Genomic DNA, 17,650 nt, shown 5'->3' with positions numbered 1-17,650 from the left:
ATATTCGTAATCGGCTCAGCAGCCGGTACGTGTGTAAATCTGCTGAGCCCATTAACACATAATACGAATAACTTAAATAGATGATCGGGGGCTGTAAAAGGCTTTGGGATTGAGATCGAAGGTCAGCCTCACCAGCTGGTCTCCTTCGTCCTCGTGGAAAAGCAGAGGTTGTTTCAGTGGCCGTCTGATGTAGGTGTGGATGGAGACACCCTGGAAGTAGGTGGCTGCAAACTTGGAGAATTTATACTCTGACAAATCCTCCTCTTCCTCGTCAGGTAACGGGGGAGCCTCGCTCAAAACCTCCTCTTCAGCTTCCTCACCACAAGGCGTGTTTTCCAAATCCTGAGAAACAAAATGATATGTGAGAGAAATTTCTAGGAGACAAAAAACAGAAGAGCTGAAAGGAGAGTGAAACATTTAAATCAGCCAAAAACCAGAGACCAAAACACTGAACACTGTTCTTGGTGAGGACCAAACAAACCATTCACTTCCTACATCTAAATAGTACTAAAACCCTCAGTGTAGACTAGGACCATGGCATCACTAAGTCTGAGGTGGAACCTGGTGGTGTCGACTGGACAGAAACAGAATGTCTCAGAGGTTTACTATTGGACTCCGGGAACTGCCTGCATACTTTTACCACATGAGCCGGAGCATTTCCGTGGACCAGGAGGAACCCAGGACCCACTACACCAGCATAGGGTCTGACATGGGTCCAAGGATTACATCCTGATACCGAACAGCAGTCAGGGTCCTGTTGCCTAGCCTGTAGAGGTCTGTGCATCCCTCTGTGGATATGCCTTACCAGACCACCATTGAGCCACTGTCATTTGTGAATGATGTTGCAGGCAACATGATTGGACCTTTTCACATCTGTCACATGTGCTCAAAGTGTGCTCAAAGTGAATCTCATCTGTGAAACGCGCGGGGTGCCAGTGTTGGTCCTGCCAATTTTGGCTTTCTATGGCAAATGTCAGTCAGGCGCTATGATGCCAGGCAGTCAGCACAGGGCCCAATAAAGGAAGTCAGCACTCAGACCACTCTCATAAAGTTTTTTCAGATTTTTTTGGTCAGACATTCAATTCAATTCAGTTTTATTTATACAGCGCCAAATCACAACAACAGTCGCCTCAAGGTGCTTTATATTGTAAGGTAGACCCTACAATAATACATACAGAGAAAAAACCCAACAATCATACACTCAACAAAAATATAAACGCAACACCTTTGTTACTGCTCCCATTCCCCATGGGATGGACGTAGAGACCTAAAATTCATTCCAGATACACAATATAACCATCCCTCCCAAACAGTGGTCACAAATCAGTCCAAATGTGTGGTAGTGGGCACATCTGCTATATTGAGATAATCCATCCCACCTCACAGGTGTGCCACATCAGGATGCTGATCTGACATCATGAGTAGTGCACAGGTGTACCTCAGACTGCCCACAACAAAAGGCCACCCTGGAATGTGCAGTTTTTTGCGCTATTGGGGGTCTGGGGACCCAGAACCGGTCAGTATCTGGTGTGACCACCATTTGCCTCATGCAGTGCAACACATCGTCGCATGGAGTCTATCAGATTGTCAATTGTGGCCTGTGGAATGTTGGTCCACAGTTGGTCCACTCCACTTCAATGGCTGTGCGAGGTTGTTGGATATTCGTGGGAACTGGTACACGCTGTCGTATACGCCGGTCAAGCACATCCCGAACATGCTCAATGGCACATGTCCGGTGAGTATGCTGGCCATGCAAGAACTGGGACATTCTCAGCTGCCATCTGCCCTGAACAATGTGAACCATGATTCATCCGTGAAGCGCACACCTCTCCAACGTGCCAGACGCCATCGAATGTGAGCATTTGCCCACACAAGTCTGTTACGGCGACGAGCTGGAGTCAGGTCAAGACCCCGATGAGGACGACGGGCATGCAGTTGAGCGTCCCTGAGACAGTTTCTGACAGTTTGTGCAGAAATTGTTTGGTTGTGCAAACCAATTGTTCCAGCAGCTGTCTGGGTGGCTGGTCTCAGACGATCTTGGAGGTGAACCTGCTGGATGTGGAGGTCCTGGGCTGGTGTGGTTACACGAGGTCTGCGGTTGTGAGGCCGGTTGGATGTGCTGCCATATTCTCTGAAACGCCTGTGGAGACGGCTTATGGTTGAGAAATGAACATTCAATGCACGGGCGATAGATCTGGTTGACATTCCTGCTGTCAGCATGCCAATTGCACGCTCCCTCATTGCTTGTGGCATCTGTGGCATTTTGCTGTGAGACAAAACTGCACATTCCAGGGTGGCCTTTTGTTGTGGGCAGTCTGAGGTACACCTGTGCACTACTCATGATGTCAGATCAGCATCCTGATGTGGCACACCTGTGAGGTGGGATGGATTATCTCAATATAGCAGATGTGCCCACTACCACACATTTGGACTGATTTGTGACCACTGTTTGGGAGGGATGGTTATATTGTGTATCTGGAATGAATTTTAGGTCTCTACGTCCATCCCATGGGGAATGGGAGCAAAAACAAAAGTGTTGCGTTTATATTTTTGTTCAGTGTATGACCTCCAATGAGCAAGCACTTTAGCGACAGTGGGAAGGAAAAACTCAAATTTTAACAGGAAGAAACCTCCGGCAGAACCAGGCTCAGGGTGGGGCGGGGCCATTTGTCGCAAATGGTTGGGGAGAGAGAAGGAAGACAGGATAGAAGACATGTTGTGGAAGAGAGACAGAGATTAATAACAAGCGTGATTCAATGCAGAGAGGTGACTGAAGAGTGAGAAAGGTGACTGAAGAAGAAAAACTCAATGCATCATGGGAATATCCCAGCAGCCTACACCTATTGCAGCATAACTAAGGGAGGATTGAGGGTCACCTGATCCAGCCCTAACTATATGGTTTAGCAAAAAGGAAAGTTTTAAGCCTAATCTTAAAAGTAGAGATAGTGTCTGTCTCCTGAATCCAAACTGGAAGCTGGTTCCACAGAAGAGGGGCCTGAAAACTGAAGGCTCTCCCTCCCATTCTACTTTTAAATACTCTAGGAACAACAAGTAGGCCTGCAGTGCGAGAGCGAAGTGCTCTAATGGGGTGATATGGTACTACAAGGTCATTAAGATGAGATGATTATTTAAGACCTTGTATGTGAGGAGCAGGATTTTGAATTCAATTCTGGATTTAACAGGGAGGCAATGAAGGGAAGCCAATAGAGCAGAAATATGTTCTCTCTTTCTAGTCCCCATCAGTACTCTTGCTGCAGCATTTTGAATTAACTGAAGGCTTTTCAGGGAGTTTTTAGCACATCCTGATAATAATGAATGACAGTAGTAGCCTAGAAGTAATAATGTGTGAACACATTCACACCAGTGGCCTGCGGGAGGTCATTTTGTGGCTCTGGCAGTGCTCATTCTGTTCCTCCTCGCACAAAGGAGCAGATACTGGTCCAGTGATGGGTTAAGAGTCTTCTATGGCCCTGTCCAGCTCTCCTCAAGTAATTGCCTGTCTCCATGTTCTTGACATTGAGATAGGAGACACAGCACACCTCTTGGCAATGACATGTATTGATATTCCATTCTGAAGGAGTTGAAGTATTCATGCAACCTCTTTAGGGCCAAGGATATTATCTTTATACTATTTCCATCATAAATGCATGCAGGGGCATGCACAGATTACCAGAAATTAAGGAAATTACATATTTGACATTTCCTGGAAAAAAATCCCAAGAACCCCATGTGTCCCCCTCAAAAACCGGAGGGGGGAATCCTAGCTAATGGATGATTTAATCAGACATCTTTTCTGGACTACAAAACCCACATATACATACTTCAAAACCAGCTGGTGCCTGTCCATCCTGGTTGGGCAGTGGCCCGGAGTTCCCCAAGAAACCAAACATACGGTCAACCATGTCCGAGTGGTTGACTGGCTGCTCCTTCTCCCTCTCCATCTGCTCCAGCAGCTCCTTCTTCCTCCTCGACTCCTCCTTTTCCTCCCGCTCCCTGTCCTCTTGCTGCTGTGCCAGCTGGATGAGCCGCTCCTGGTGTTTCCTTTCAGCCTCAGCCTTCGCCCGCCGAACTGTCATCTGGTTTCGCAGCTGCTCCTCCTCAGCCAGGCGCTGGCGCTCAGCTTCCAGTCGATGCTGCAGCTGTAGAGGGAGGTGAGAGGAGGAACAGAGGGACAAGAGTTCACAGAGGAAGATGGAGCATTATGCTTACATTTTCTCTGTTATCTTATTGTTTGTCTTGCTCTCTATTAACTGTTAGTCAAAACTAGAGTAGACACTAATCTACCAAATCATTATCATTAGATAATAGTCAACAAAGATTATGAATATTGTTTAAAGCTGAACACGACATGAAGTATGAGCTATTCACAGAAGAATAAATCTAAACTTCTACACACTAACATAACCAACAATGAATAAAAACAGTGCAGAGGTCAACACTGTAACACTCTGACACATGAACATGTTTAACATGATAACACGCAGCAGCAGCCGCCTCTGGTCTGTCACCCGCTCTGCTGCGGTGCTCCTAGAGACCTCACGCTCTTCGCTTGAACTGCAGACATGTTTGAGAATATTACAGTTCCCCGAACATTCAATTTAATAAGAAAATGAGATTAAGCAAACATTTACAAAATACAATATTTTATTTAACAGTCTTCAGGGGAAAAAATCATATAAAAATAGCAATTTTACCCTGAAAAAGTTGAAAAGCTAACAAACATTTCCATAGTTTACAAAAGCAGTTTTCACACATAAATTCTGGACAATTTCCTGAGACTCAGGTCAGGATATTACCCACATTTATGCTCTCAAAGATGTAGCACACAGGGGAAAACAGTCTGCACCGAGCAACTGGAAATACTCTGAGAACCAGCATGTCAGCGCCGGCAGGTTAAAGACTGACCTGACTACATGGGACATTTGCATTCTCACATGTGAATCCATCGAATCGTGTTTATCACAGCTCAGAGCTGCAGTGCATGTATGAAAACAGCTTTACAGACTTTTATATAAAATCGGTGTAACATAATGTGTTAAAAATAGTTTTATGGTGACATAATTTAGGCCAACAGAGTTTAATACAGAAAGAATAAATGTAAGAATATATAAAGACAAGTGAAACAAAACTTTGCAAAAGATCTAAAAAATTATTTAAACTCACACTAACAAATCCTGGCTCAGAATGGGCCTTTGAGCCGTGACTACCCTAAACCCAATGAAGGCCAGCAGAGGCAACTCATGTGACCTAACCAATCACATGATGTGAGGGTGGCTTGGCAACTTCCAGGACCACCACCAAGATGACAACCCCACTCAGAGTTAAATACCCAGGACTAATATTTTCATCTTATGTCTGACCACATGATAAACCAAACTGTCCAACCTTTATTCCAAGACGGCTGGACGCTGTGTAAAATGTAAATAAAAACAGAATCCAATGATTTCTAAATGTCATAATCCCATATTTTATTCACAATAAAACACAAAACAAATCAAATGTTTAAAATGAGACATTTTACTGTTAAATGAAAAATATTAGGCAATTTTTAATTTGATGGAACCAACATGTCTCAAAAAACTTGGAGAGAGGGGGAAAAAAAGGCTGAAAAGTAAGTGGCAATAAAAAGAAACATATAGAGGAAAATCTTTACAACTAATCAGCTTATTTGGCAACAGGTCAGTAACATGATTGGGTATAAAAAGAGCTTCTTAGAGAGGCAGAGTTTATTGGGAGTAATGATAGGCAGATGTTCTCTAAAAATTGCATTTCAAAATAAAGTTCCTCAACGTAAAATTGCCAAGACTTTGAATATCTCATCTTTAATGCACATTATATCATCAAAAGACTGAGAAAAATCTAGAGAAATCTCTGCGCAAGGGACAAGGCTAAAAATCAATAATATGTCTATGATCTTCGGGTCCTCAGGCACCACTTCATTAAAAATATGTATGAGTCTGTCATGGAAATATCTGCATGATCTCAGGAACACTTTCAATAAGTTGGGGTTTTACATTATAACTGAATAAATTACATCCTAACCAAGCATATTTAAAAAAAAACACATACACACACATTAAACATTTTCATTGGAATGACAGGGATTTCCTTTTGAATCAAAAAAAGAAATAAAAAATAACTTACAGTGGTGGGGTGGTCGCTTTTTTAAATAAAGCCTGACATGACTGATACAAAAATCAAAAGGTAAGATTCAATTATGGATTATTTTGCTACTTCATTGAATCATTTTGCTCATTGTAGCAAATAAAATTATTGGTGATTAGAGGCCTTTTATTTATCAAAGGATGAAATCAAAAGATTTTTGTAACGGCACGCTGACGTTTATATCAACTCCCTAATTCTTTAGTGGCTGTTGTCACAATTAAGTTATTCACATAATTGCTATTCTCATGACAATGTGAAGCCAGAGCCACCAGAGCAGCTTAACATAAAGAAATAGTTTTTTTCTGAAGGTAACAAAATCAAAAAGTGTTATTTTAAAAATTATTTTAGCATTAAATAAGATAAATGGCACTAATAAGCGAGTTATATGTTTCTGACTGAGATTCATTTGGATATTGTTAGTACAGACTGTATACAAAATGCTGATCAGCCACAGTGTTGATAACCACTGCTTACTAAATAGGACTCTTAATGTGATCTTAAGTTACAAAATTGACATTATTAAACAAGGCATAAAACTAGTGACTGAGGCCATAAACTCATCAAAAAGGGTTTAATGAGATCATAAATCAAAAGAGGCTATGAGGTTTTTGCAAACACAGGACCCCCTGCTCTGGTCATTACAAAAAAAATATGGAGGTTTAAGGCACTTCTGCATTGGCTTCACTTTTTGGAGCTGGTAGCTATGTAGATCTATACTAAGTCTGTAACTTTTGAACAGAAGCTACAGGTGAACCCTTTTTTTCCACTTATTATGCTAAGCTAAGCTAACTGGGTAGACTTGAAAATGATATCGTCTGTCTCTTCATCAAAGTAACAAACTTGTGTTCAGTTGCATCTAGCACAGATAAAATATAATAAAGACGCCATATTATCTTTCAGCTCCATCTGTCAGTCTGCCCTCAGGACCAGTGTTCTCGTCTTCCTGACCCGCCTACAACATGATTTAGGTAGCAGTAGTAAATGTAGTAACTATTTACCTCTGCCCTGAGCCTCTGGCAGAGGCGTCTGGCTATCATGCCCCTGGTGTAGGCCTGGATGGTCAACACGGCACGAAGACGCCGCCAAAATGCCTGCCGGATGAGGAAACCGCGGCAACGGGCTTGGATGAGAGTCACACGAAGGCGAGTCGTCCGGTAGCTTCGGTAGTACTTCCTCGACCTGTAGACGGCCTGGAGACGCAAGAAGCCGGACTGCATCTGAAGGAGGGGAACGCGTTTGACAGGTCAGGGATTATTGTTATGTATTTAATTTGTTTTTTGTTGGTGTTGTAATTGTTTATATTGGACACCGTGTGCTGAGGCTCGCACATGACTACATCTTGGGGAAGGAATGTTTTCATATGTCTTTAACATTTGCAAGAAGCAAGATTGTAAAAACGACCAGGCTCAATTTTATGCAACTTGGAATAAAATAAAGAAAGAGCTACCACTGCACTCTGTCTCGTTTTAATCTGGTTTAAGACGACCTTGCAAATTTGAAAACAAAAAACAGAGAGAACAGATGAAAATTGGAAGAAACAAATACATACTGAGGCTTTCAGAATATTTCAGTGCATAAAAAACTACAGAAAAACAGGCTGTAGATGTAGACAACTCACAATTTGGTAATTCTTTCTGCACCGGTAACCCCTCCAGACCTTCTGAATAACAGTCACAGCGCCCTTCAGTCTGAGGAAGTTTGTTCTTGGAGGAGTGACAGAAGGAAACAAACTAGATTTCAAACCTTTATCTTTGTAGGTTAAGACAGAAATCTCTTTTCATTACTCCTTTGCTTCACGCTGTGGTAAACCAAAGATATGTATATATCCTGGACCTAATTTTACACTTTAAGGAAGAAGAGAGCATTATTCCAATGAGCTACAAACACTTTTGATATTTGGGAATCGCCTACAAGTCGCTTACCTCTCTTTAAGCCCACGCACAGCCTTCTGGATAAGGATGACCTTGTCGGTGATGGCGTTGTCCCTCTCTATCTCCAGCTGCATGTCGTGGTGATCCTGAAAGGAGACAAAGTGGCAAATAAAGAAAAGAAAAGTTATTAAATTATAATATGCAACAAAAAGGCACAGTAGAGCTCTTTTGCCAAAACTATGTTTAATAACTTAAATAAAACACTTGAAATTATCTTTATAGGAGCTCGTGTTTTTTGCCTTGGGGACCCATACTGAGACAATTCGTCTAGAGGGAACAAACTTGAGCTATTAAAGTAAAAAATGTTCTTGGTCATCAAAGTTTTTGGTGATTTTGCTTTTATTAGAAAAGAACAGTAGAAACAGCCAGGAAGTACAGCATTTCTACCTAGTGTATACCCTAACCACATACAATTGACCTGCTAGGATGGTTTGCCCCCTCAAAGTGTCTGGTTGGGGATGACAGCAGTGAATGTCATTGACTGATTGAGCATGCTTGTGTTTTCTCTTTTTGCTGCTATGCTAAAAAGAACCTGCAAAATCAAAAAAGTTTATTGAGCTGCAGAAGAAATCCTGTGATAAATGAACTAAAGACCTTGTTCAACATTTACACAGATGGACACTGCAGTGAGCTTCATTAAGAAGGTCTAAAACTTTTTTTAAGGCAGAAAAGCCTTTTGCTACATCACCAGGAGCCTAAACTGTCTAATATTCTGCCGAATATTCAGAAGTCTTTGGATCAAGGCCTCAGTAAGCTAACTTTCACATGAGGAAACCAACCTTTAGAAAGATTTTAGTCTTTCCAATCTGCCAGTCATCATGTTTTCCCAGCCGGGCCTGGACTATTTGCTGACAGGTTCCCCGTAAGTCCTCCTGGAAAGAAAAAATGAGAAATAATGACTCCTGACATGAATTTGTACTTTGTTTTAAGGTTTATCATTAAGATTTTCATCAGAATTAAGGAAACGTTGAATTACAGTCAGTTTAACTCTTTCGACCTTAGACACCTACTGGGGTAACCCTCGTTTCTCTTCTCTGAACTTTCTGAGCTGTCATATTAGATTTCCTGCCTATAAAACAAAATGACTGATGTCAGGGGGATCTTGGAAAAATCCAGAACAAACCACAACTTTACTGATATATAGTAAAAAATGTCAAAACTCATCATTAACGCTACAGGGGAGGTCATCAAATGTTGTCTCAATGGGGGAAAGAGTTAAGAAGGTTATGTAGCAATGTGTCAGTTTTAAATTTAACAAACATCTATTAAATATATCCAAATATATTTTTAAGTAAGTTAATTTAAGGTCAAAATTCATTAAAGACAGCTTCAAATACTTTCCAAACCATATTCACATTTTTAAACAAGGGTATGCTGCTGTAAATATACCGTAATTATATTTGATACAAGACTGGAAGCTCAAATAGCCTCTACACCGTGTTTTATATGCTGTATTAATGTGGATATATGCTCTAAAAATCCATCATTCTGTAATCTAAGTAAAAGATTCTTTAATAATAATGATAATATCTCAGCTAAAATAATCTGTCAGGACTAAGCAGTGAAACAGATGACTGATTTTAATGTTGACCTGTATGTGAGCAGGTTTGACGCCAGGCATCAGGACTCGGTAACGATCCACAAATTCGGCGAAGGTGTATCTGATTGGATAACCCGCCCGCCTAATCCGGATGGTCTCCATCATGCCAGAGTAGCGCAGCTGACGAACGCACAGCTCTCGATCAAACAGCTGAGAAGGAGAAACAAGCATCCAGTGTTAAAACGTGAGTTAACCCTTTTCTGCAGTGCCTCCTGATTTGCAAATGAAGGCTTATAAAGGTTTGGGGTTCAAACCAAAACTAAATCTACATCATGCTAAAGTGGGTCACACAATCACTGGTGAGCTATAAGCTATGAATACGTGAAATTAGAAGCTTACAGGCCCAGTTTTATTTTAGTTTCAAACTAATGTTTGTGATGCTTGTGTTTTAGACCATTTCTATAATTTCAGGAGCGTTAGTTAGCTTATCGCAGCTAACTACGTTTCAGGAAGATAGTTTTCCCAGCCAAAATATAGTCCTACTGATAGTCTTATGTTACTGCAATAATACTTTTTATGACTTTTTATGACTGTATGTTCAGCATTACGAGTGTTGAGTTTTTCATGAGTTTACCTTCAGATAGAGCCAGCGTTTTCATGCTGTAATAAGCTTTTATGCCGGGTATATGCTAAGCTAATTTAGCATCATCAGTTTTCTCATTTAACTCCACAACTATGAGAAAGTTTAATATTTATATATATATATATATATATATATATATATATATATATATATATATATATATAGTGTATATAGTATATAGTGTATATAGTATATATATATAGTAAAGAAAACTTTACTATATAACAGAGACAGTCTGTTTTCACAAGGGGGCGGTGCTATGCCGTGGCTGCACTCTGAACTAGGGTGACCAACTCTTTTCCCCCGGACATGTCCACTTTTCACATTCTGTCCGGGGGGATTTAAGAAGTTATATAAGTCATAACATAAGAAGTTATGACCTGCAGTCTATCTGGGTCAGATATAAACCAAGTTTAGGTGGAGTTTATTTTCGTTGTGCTGACATTTTACAGTCAGTTACAATAACTCGTACTGCGTGCTAGCTAGCATGACGGAGTTTCTATACAGCTGGGTGGGTGCTATGTTACTGATAGTGATATGATATCGGTTTGGATATGTGGCGAGATGGAAACATGAAGATGAAACCAGGAGATGTCCTTACTGAATCATCAGAGCTAAACAGGTGATGGAGAAACAGGATTACCTTTTAGGTGACATGAATGAGTTGAAGGGAAGTTCTGAACTGTTTCTGAGAGACAAATAACACCAGGATCCTTTTCTATGTAGCTGACAGCTGGTAACTGTGTCAGGGGCGGGTCTAGCAAAGTTTTGCCAGGGGGCAGGTAGGGCATTAACAGGGAGAGGGGGCACAAGGAAATACTTTTCTTTCTTATTCTCATTTAAAATGTCTCACTTTTATTAAATAATTATCTGAATCTTACAAACAAAGTTCTTATCTGATGTAAAATGTATAGAAATCATACATATACCAACAAGACTGTACATCACTGTCACAACAGTGTTCGTTTTCATTCAAAGGCTTTATGGCTTTTCCTATAATACCTGGTGGGCCGGTCTCTAGTCAAAATGCCCTGGTCAAGTTTTTGTCCCAGTCCAGCCCTCATACCGACCCAGTACTGGTAATTCTTTTTATGCAGATGAGGCATTATTTCTGTACCATTATTTAATTCCAGAGGTTTTTAAGTTATTTTTTTTTGCACTTGTTGACTTGTAAAAGCCTATATGACATATTTTATTTCACAATTAATTAACCACACAGAGAAGGCATCGTTTAAATATGTTAAAAATGTTTCTTTAAGCAAGTTCTTCATGACTGAGCTAAGTGTCCTCTTTTTTTGGAAATCAAAATATGGTCACCCTACTCTGAACATATCTCTGTACTCTGGGGCATCGCAACACAGAAGCGCATACATAGTAATAAATCACGCTCACCATGGGTTTTTTAAGTTCGTTGGGTTTTATACAGCGAACGAAGAACGGCTGACACACACTGAGCGTCCTCATCAGCAGCTCCAGAGATCGTTTGAATTGACTGCTCAGAGTCGGGGAGCGCTTCCTCGTCTCAACGCCCTACGAACGCAAACACATACAAAACAGATAGTTTCAGAATGTTTGCACTGCAGGTAAAGACATGCTATTGATGCTGCTGTAATGGGACATCACAATGGTATATAAAACACCCTAAATGGGAATTTAATTTTGAACCTCTACAACCATAAATAACCAGTGGCTTCAAACTCTTAAGATCCACAAAGCAAACACAGATTGCTCTCACGTTATTTCTATTGCACACGACGGACAATTAAAAGAGGAGACAACACAAAATCTCTGACACCAGTTGTCACTGTGATCCTGTGAGTAAAGCCAAAACAAAATTAGATTTAAACATTTTAAAAGCATGCAGGAGTTTTCGTCTGTATGCAGAACTGCCTACTGTGTCAGAGAGTTTGGAAGATTATTTTTCATTAACTTCACGCCAAATTTCCCCTCATCAGCACAATGTTCCCCTCTGCTTTTGGCACACCTGTGAAATAAAAAGAAGGGCTGAGAGGGAGCAGAGGGATGCTGCTAAGCACGTCATGGATAATTGGACTCGGCTTAAGAGAACACACACGGGGTTGGAGGGACCACATGTGGCTAAAGGCTGGTGATTACCTTGGGAGCAGGTGTGCTGGGCTGCTGATAGCCACATAGAAACTGATTTCAGGAGGAAAAGAAAGAGGAAAGAGAAAAGAGAGCAGAGTGAGAGGAGGTGTTTGTCATTAGGAGAGAAGCCGAAGGAAGGCAGAAGACACGCACGATGTTAACAACACCGGTCTACAGATTTAAAACGCTTCAGAAAGAAACTGAAAATGATGCAATGTGTTAAAGTAGGGTTGCTCGGCTATGGTAAAAAACATATTCATGATCATTTTGATCAATATTGTAATTTCATAAGTACATGGTTAATCTAATTACTTACAAGCTTAAACATCATGCAATTTATAAATCTTTAAAACAAATTAATAAAGAGAGAGGTGGATGCGGTGTGGGACATCGGGTCATCAGGTAGGGAGCTAGGACCTTTAAGCTTGCCTCACAAGGGCAACTCACAGTCCCTGCAAAGCTGCAGCCACACCAAAGACAGGGGGTGGCAGATGTGCACATCGTGGGAGATCTGTGCAGTGGGAGAGTGATGGAAAGCCACAGTCTCATGTTGCTGACAGGGGCCGGGTAAAACAAAGGCAGCTGCTCAGGCTTAATGTCTTTTACTTCTTCTACCTACTGCTCTTGACCAAAGGCTCTCTTTCTGTCATTGTAGCTCAAGCTGAACAAACAATCGGTGAGGCTGAACTCTTCGAGAGGCGTGAAGGTGCGCTGCTGTAAAAGCCTTCATAAGTTTGCAGTGAAAATTAATCCAAGAAAGTAATAATTTCTTCCAGCTCAAAGCCAAAATAATAAATAAAGTGAATGTCGATTATTTACCAACCCAAATAACCAAATAACAAAACAGAAAAAAGATACAACATACAGTGTCATGATTTTAATGCATTTGTTGGTCTCACCATGGCAACATCAGCCTGGAAGATCTGCTTGATGAACTTATTCTTGGACGAGTGGACGAGCTGAATGATGTCAGTGTGGAGGCTGTCTCGGTTTTTCTCCAGGAAGCCTGAAAGGAGGGCGTAATGAGAAAAAGCAAGACAGAGGACTGATTATATCTTATTTGAATCAACATTTTTACTGCACTGATTTTTGCACAGAAATTTATTTACAAAAAAATACCACTATATCTTGGTCATGTTTTCAACACTAAATTGAACTGAAACGTTTTAATCAATATCTTCTGTGAGTGTGACAACTGCTAACTTGCTTGAATGACCTTTTCAGATTAAATGAGAATGCAATGATTTTAAAGGAACAAGCTAAACTTCACACAGCAGCACAGTATCGTGCATGAGCAATATTCAATTAAATTTTATTTATATAGCACCAAATCACAACAGTCACCTCAAGTTGCAATACATGTATTTAAGAGAAGTTTAGGTTTTGCATTCACATCAATTTCCAAACAAACTCAAACAAACCAAGGGATATTTTCCTGAGGATGAAACGACATGTTAGTGAATTCTGTTCAAAGCTGGTCTGCATGTTGTAGCTTAGAGACATTAAACAAAGTGAGGTTAAGTTGTTAAACTTAACCTCCTAGGACCCGAACTCTTCCACGGCATGCATTTTTCATTTCTCTTTGATATTTGGGCATATTGGGAACCAATGAATGTAAAAACAAAGAATTACCAGATTTTTTTTTTTTACCTGATTTTTGTTTCTAAGAAAAATGAGAGCCACGTATGAGGATATTCATTTAAAATTTCGATAGAACAGTAGCATATAATGTCCTCGTAAGTGGATATCAGGCCCTTGTAGAGCAAAATTGAGTATTTTGGTCTAAATAACCCAAAATGGGATGTCCACATATGTGGACGCCAGGTCCTAGGAGGTTAAAATTAAAAAAATAGTTAATCCACACCGGAACCAGCCACACAGGACAAATAAACACTGGGAATGGGGCTGGTCCTGAGTTAAGGAGTGTGTTGAAACTGATGATCAGCCACTAGTGGACATTCCAGGCTGTGGTTGTCTAGGTAACCCTATGTATTTACCATGGTCTCATACGTCAGTCAACACTATCCTTCACTCTCATGTGTTGTGGCTTCAGTGTCTTGTCTTGAAGTTGAGAGGCCAATGGGCGGGTCCCCGTAGTGCCCGTAGTCACTTAAAGTCGCTGAATGTAATTGACTTTCAGTGGCTTCTGGACTAGGGATGGGTACCGGTATCATTCAATTCAATTCAATTCAATTCAATTTCTTTATTGTCCCACAAGGGGAAATTAGTTTAGCAGCAGGAGGATAAGAACAAACAGAACAATACTATAAAACAATAATAACAATAATGATAAAAAATTCAAGGACAATTATTTGCCATTAAGGAGACAAGACGCAGTAGGGATAAAAGAGACCTGGAGTCTTTTAGTCCTCCTCGGAGGTACTCTAAAACGGCGGCCGGAAGGCAACAACTCAAACTCACTGTGAAGTGGATGGTTCACACAATTAATAATAGAATGAGCCTTTCTAAGCACATTTCTATTGTAAATGGCCAAAAGTCCATCTTGCCAGCGCCCTGAAATTTTGCTAGCAGTTTTTACCAGAAGTCCCAACCGATTCTTGTTCTTCACCGTTAGGTTACCAAACCAGGCAGCGATACAAAAAGACATCACAGATTCGATAAAACTTCTATAAAACAAGGACAACATCTCAGATGAGACGTTAAAAGATCTCATTTTCCTTAAAAAGAACAGTCTTTGTTGAACTTTTTTAGTAGTGGCATCAGCATGAGATTCAAAACACAGTTTATGGTCAAGTACCACACCTAGATATTTATAACTCTCAACGATCCCAATATCGGCAGTTTTAATGATAGTGGGTGATGAGCTATAAGAGGACTTCCTAAAATCAATAATCATGTCTTTAGTTTTTGACACATTAAGTGAAAGGAAGGACTCATCACACCAATTCACAAAATCATCTACAACCTGTCCATGGCCTGACTCGTCCCCCACTAGAAGACTGACGATCACTGTGTCGTCAGCAAACTTCAGGATGTGTCTGTTTGTGAAATTGCTGCGACACTCATTTGTGTACAGAATGAACAGAAGGGGAGAGAGGCAACAACCCTGGGGTGATCCAGTAGAGGAGGAGAGCACATCAGAAAAGACATGATTTACCCTCACACATTGTGACCTATTAGTCAGAAAGTCTGTCACCCAGCCGACCAGACTAGTGTCAAGCTTGAAATGATTGTAAAGCCTGTCAGCAAGTAAGAGGGGTTGAATTGTATTAAATGCAGATGAAAAGTCAGCAAATAATAATCTTGCATGGGTGTGGGGGGCCTCAAGATGCTTATACAAGAGATGCAGGAGTGTGACAACAGCATCCTCCACACCTCTCCCTGCTCTATAGGCAAACTGGAAGGGGTCAAGATGGTGTTCAACATGCATTAAAATCTCCTTCTTAATTATCTTCTCAAATGTCTTCATCACTAAAGAAGTCAGAGCCACAGGCCTAAAATCATTCAGTGCCTTAGGAGAACTGCCCTTAGCAACAGGGACAATGATCGCATGTTTCCAAATTTTAGGTACTGTCTGTAGCTCTAAAGAAAGTGAGAAGATATAGTGAAAAATCCCACTCAGCTGATCAGCACAAGTTCTCAGTACCTGTCCACAGATGTTGTCAGGTCCAGGACTCTTGCTTTTGGTATGTCTAAAAAGATTAGCTACCCCTGTCTCATCAATACAAATAGATGGGGGAGTGATGGTCTTTTCCCTCAGTGTGCTGGTCTGCCTAGAACAATCATAGTTCTCAAAACGAAGGTAAAAACTGTTAAGACTGTCTGCCAGATGTTTGTCAGAGGTAAACCCCTCTAAGGTAATGCTGCTTTTACCTTTCGTCTGTAGCCCTGCCATTGTTGGCACCGGTTCTGACATAAACGGTAGTAACCAGACCGAAAAGCAGCGCACATTTCAGTGCTTTTTTCCCTGAGATGTCATACACTTTGGATTCTAGCCAATCATTTTACCTTTCCAAGGATAGTAGGCGGGCCCAGGTACGTACATTCTTTTAGAGCAGAACTACAGCTTAAAAATGCCCAAGACGAAGCAGTCAAAATTCTGGCTGTACTCCACAGCAAAAGATGCAAACTCAGCAGCCTGCAACAAGTGCTTTAAGCTGATACTGTGCAAAGGAGGTAACACCTCGAATCTGATGAAACACCTGGTGACGCATAGCAGGTTTTTTTTAAGCCGAGAAATGCGCCGTATTTGATAGCTTGCTGTGAGACCTCACACCGGCACATCTACTGCCGGTGTGGAGCCTGTTATCGGAACCGGAGTTAGCAACATCCCCCCAAGAACCCGAAGAGGAGAGTCCTGGCCCCTAGCCCTGCCAGTGTAGCAGAAATGATGACGGATGATGATGGCAGCAGCAGCCGTTCTTCTCTGGGTCAGTAGCTTAATGTTGTTCGTGTGTAATTTACGTTGAGTAGGCTAATCACGTTATTAAAATAATGCACATAAGGTGAACTAGCAAACACCATCGTAGTTACATGCGGCTGTCTTCTTGTTTGATGGCAAATACTCCCTTCACCCTGGCCAATAAGGCTAAAATTACCAAAGAAAAAGTGGAAAACAGCTAAAAATGAGAGGTTTTTGGACAAAGTATGTGTTTTTTCCATTGTTTAATCACTGCTTCCAGCCAAGAGTGATACCATATATGACCTATAGCTGCAGAAAAGGCTAACATTGTTATTTTTTTTTACAAACAAACAGCTAAACATAAGAGGTTTTTGGACAAGTTTGTGTTTTCCATTCTTTAAGCACCGGTTCGAGCACCGGTTCGAGCACCGTTTAAGCACCGGCAACGTTTCAAAAGTACCGGTTTGGCACCAGTATCGGATAAAACCTAAACGATACCCATCCCTACTCTGGACGCTACATTGCTGCTAGTCACTTCCTGTGTGGATGCCCTTTTAAACTTTTCTCAACTACCAATGAGTGTGAAGGATATGACATTAACTTATGACAAGTTGGTAGACATGTTAGATGGTTACCAGGCAACCAGAGCCGACTCCCAGCATCAAAACGATGCACGATGAGTGAATCGCTTCCTGTGTCGATATCCCTTAAGACCGGAACATCTGGCTTAAATGATTTCTTTGTAACTATTCTTCTGGCATCTAAACTCTAAATTCTTGCTTTGATTTTTGCAGATGAAGAATTTCTGATTGAAACCGATATTTATCCTTAATATCCTCTTTAATGTAATTCTGAGTGAATCTTGTGAAACAAAGTGTTCATTTTTGGACCAGCTCAGAGTA

At 41.0% G+C, this 17,650-nt stretch overlaps 1 protein-coding gene across 4 annotated transcripts in view; it reads right to left on the bottom strand.

Moving 5' to 3' along the window:
* The window catches only part of myo7ab (myosin VIIAb), a 56,595-nt gene that overhangs the window by 22,583 nt on the left and 16,362 nt on the right, over positions 1–17,650 (bottom strand). For 3 of the 4 annotated variants that reach the window (XM_086309451.1, XM_086309453.1, XM_086309452.1), the window contains 10 exons: positions 13,285–13,391; positions 12,395–12,436; positions 11,672–11,809; positions 9,688–9,846; positions 8,876–8,968; positions 8,088–8,182; positions 7,784–7,868; positions 7,164–7,382; positions 3,822–4,139; positions 133–342 (listed from right to left, as the gene is read on the bottom strand). In XM_086309451.1, the coding sequence (XP_086165577.1) occupies positions 133–342; positions 3,822–4,139; positions 7,164–7,382; positions 7,784–7,868; positions 8,088–8,182; positions 8,876–8,968; positions 9,688–9,846; positions 11,672–11,809; positions 12,395–12,436; positions 13,285–13,391 (1,466 nt within the window). The remainder of the gene's footprint in view (positions 1–132; positions 343–3,821; positions 4,140–7,163; positions 7,383–7,783; positions 7,869–8,087; positions 8,183–8,875; positions 8,969–9,687; positions 9,847–11,671; positions 11,810–12,394; positions 12,437–13,284; positions 13,392–17,650) is intronic. The other variant, XM_086309454.1, reaches the window with a different exon arrangement.

Source organism: Aulonocara sp. 'chitande type north' Nkhata Bay, linkage group LG10 (assembly GCF_057382095.1).
Source record: "Aulonocara sp. 'chitande type north' Nkhata Bay isolate Kocher_YH1m ecotype deep benthic linkage group LG10, A_spYH_male_GT1.1, whole genome shotgun sequence".
Classification (NCBI taxonomy): domain Eukaryota; kingdom Metazoa; phylum Chordata; class Actinopteri; order Cichliformes; family Cichlidae; genus Aulonocara; species Aulonocara sp. 'chitande type north' Nkhata Bay.
The sequence above is the reverse complement of the archived record's forward strand: the minus strand, read 5'-3'. Positions and strand labels throughout refer to the sequence as shown.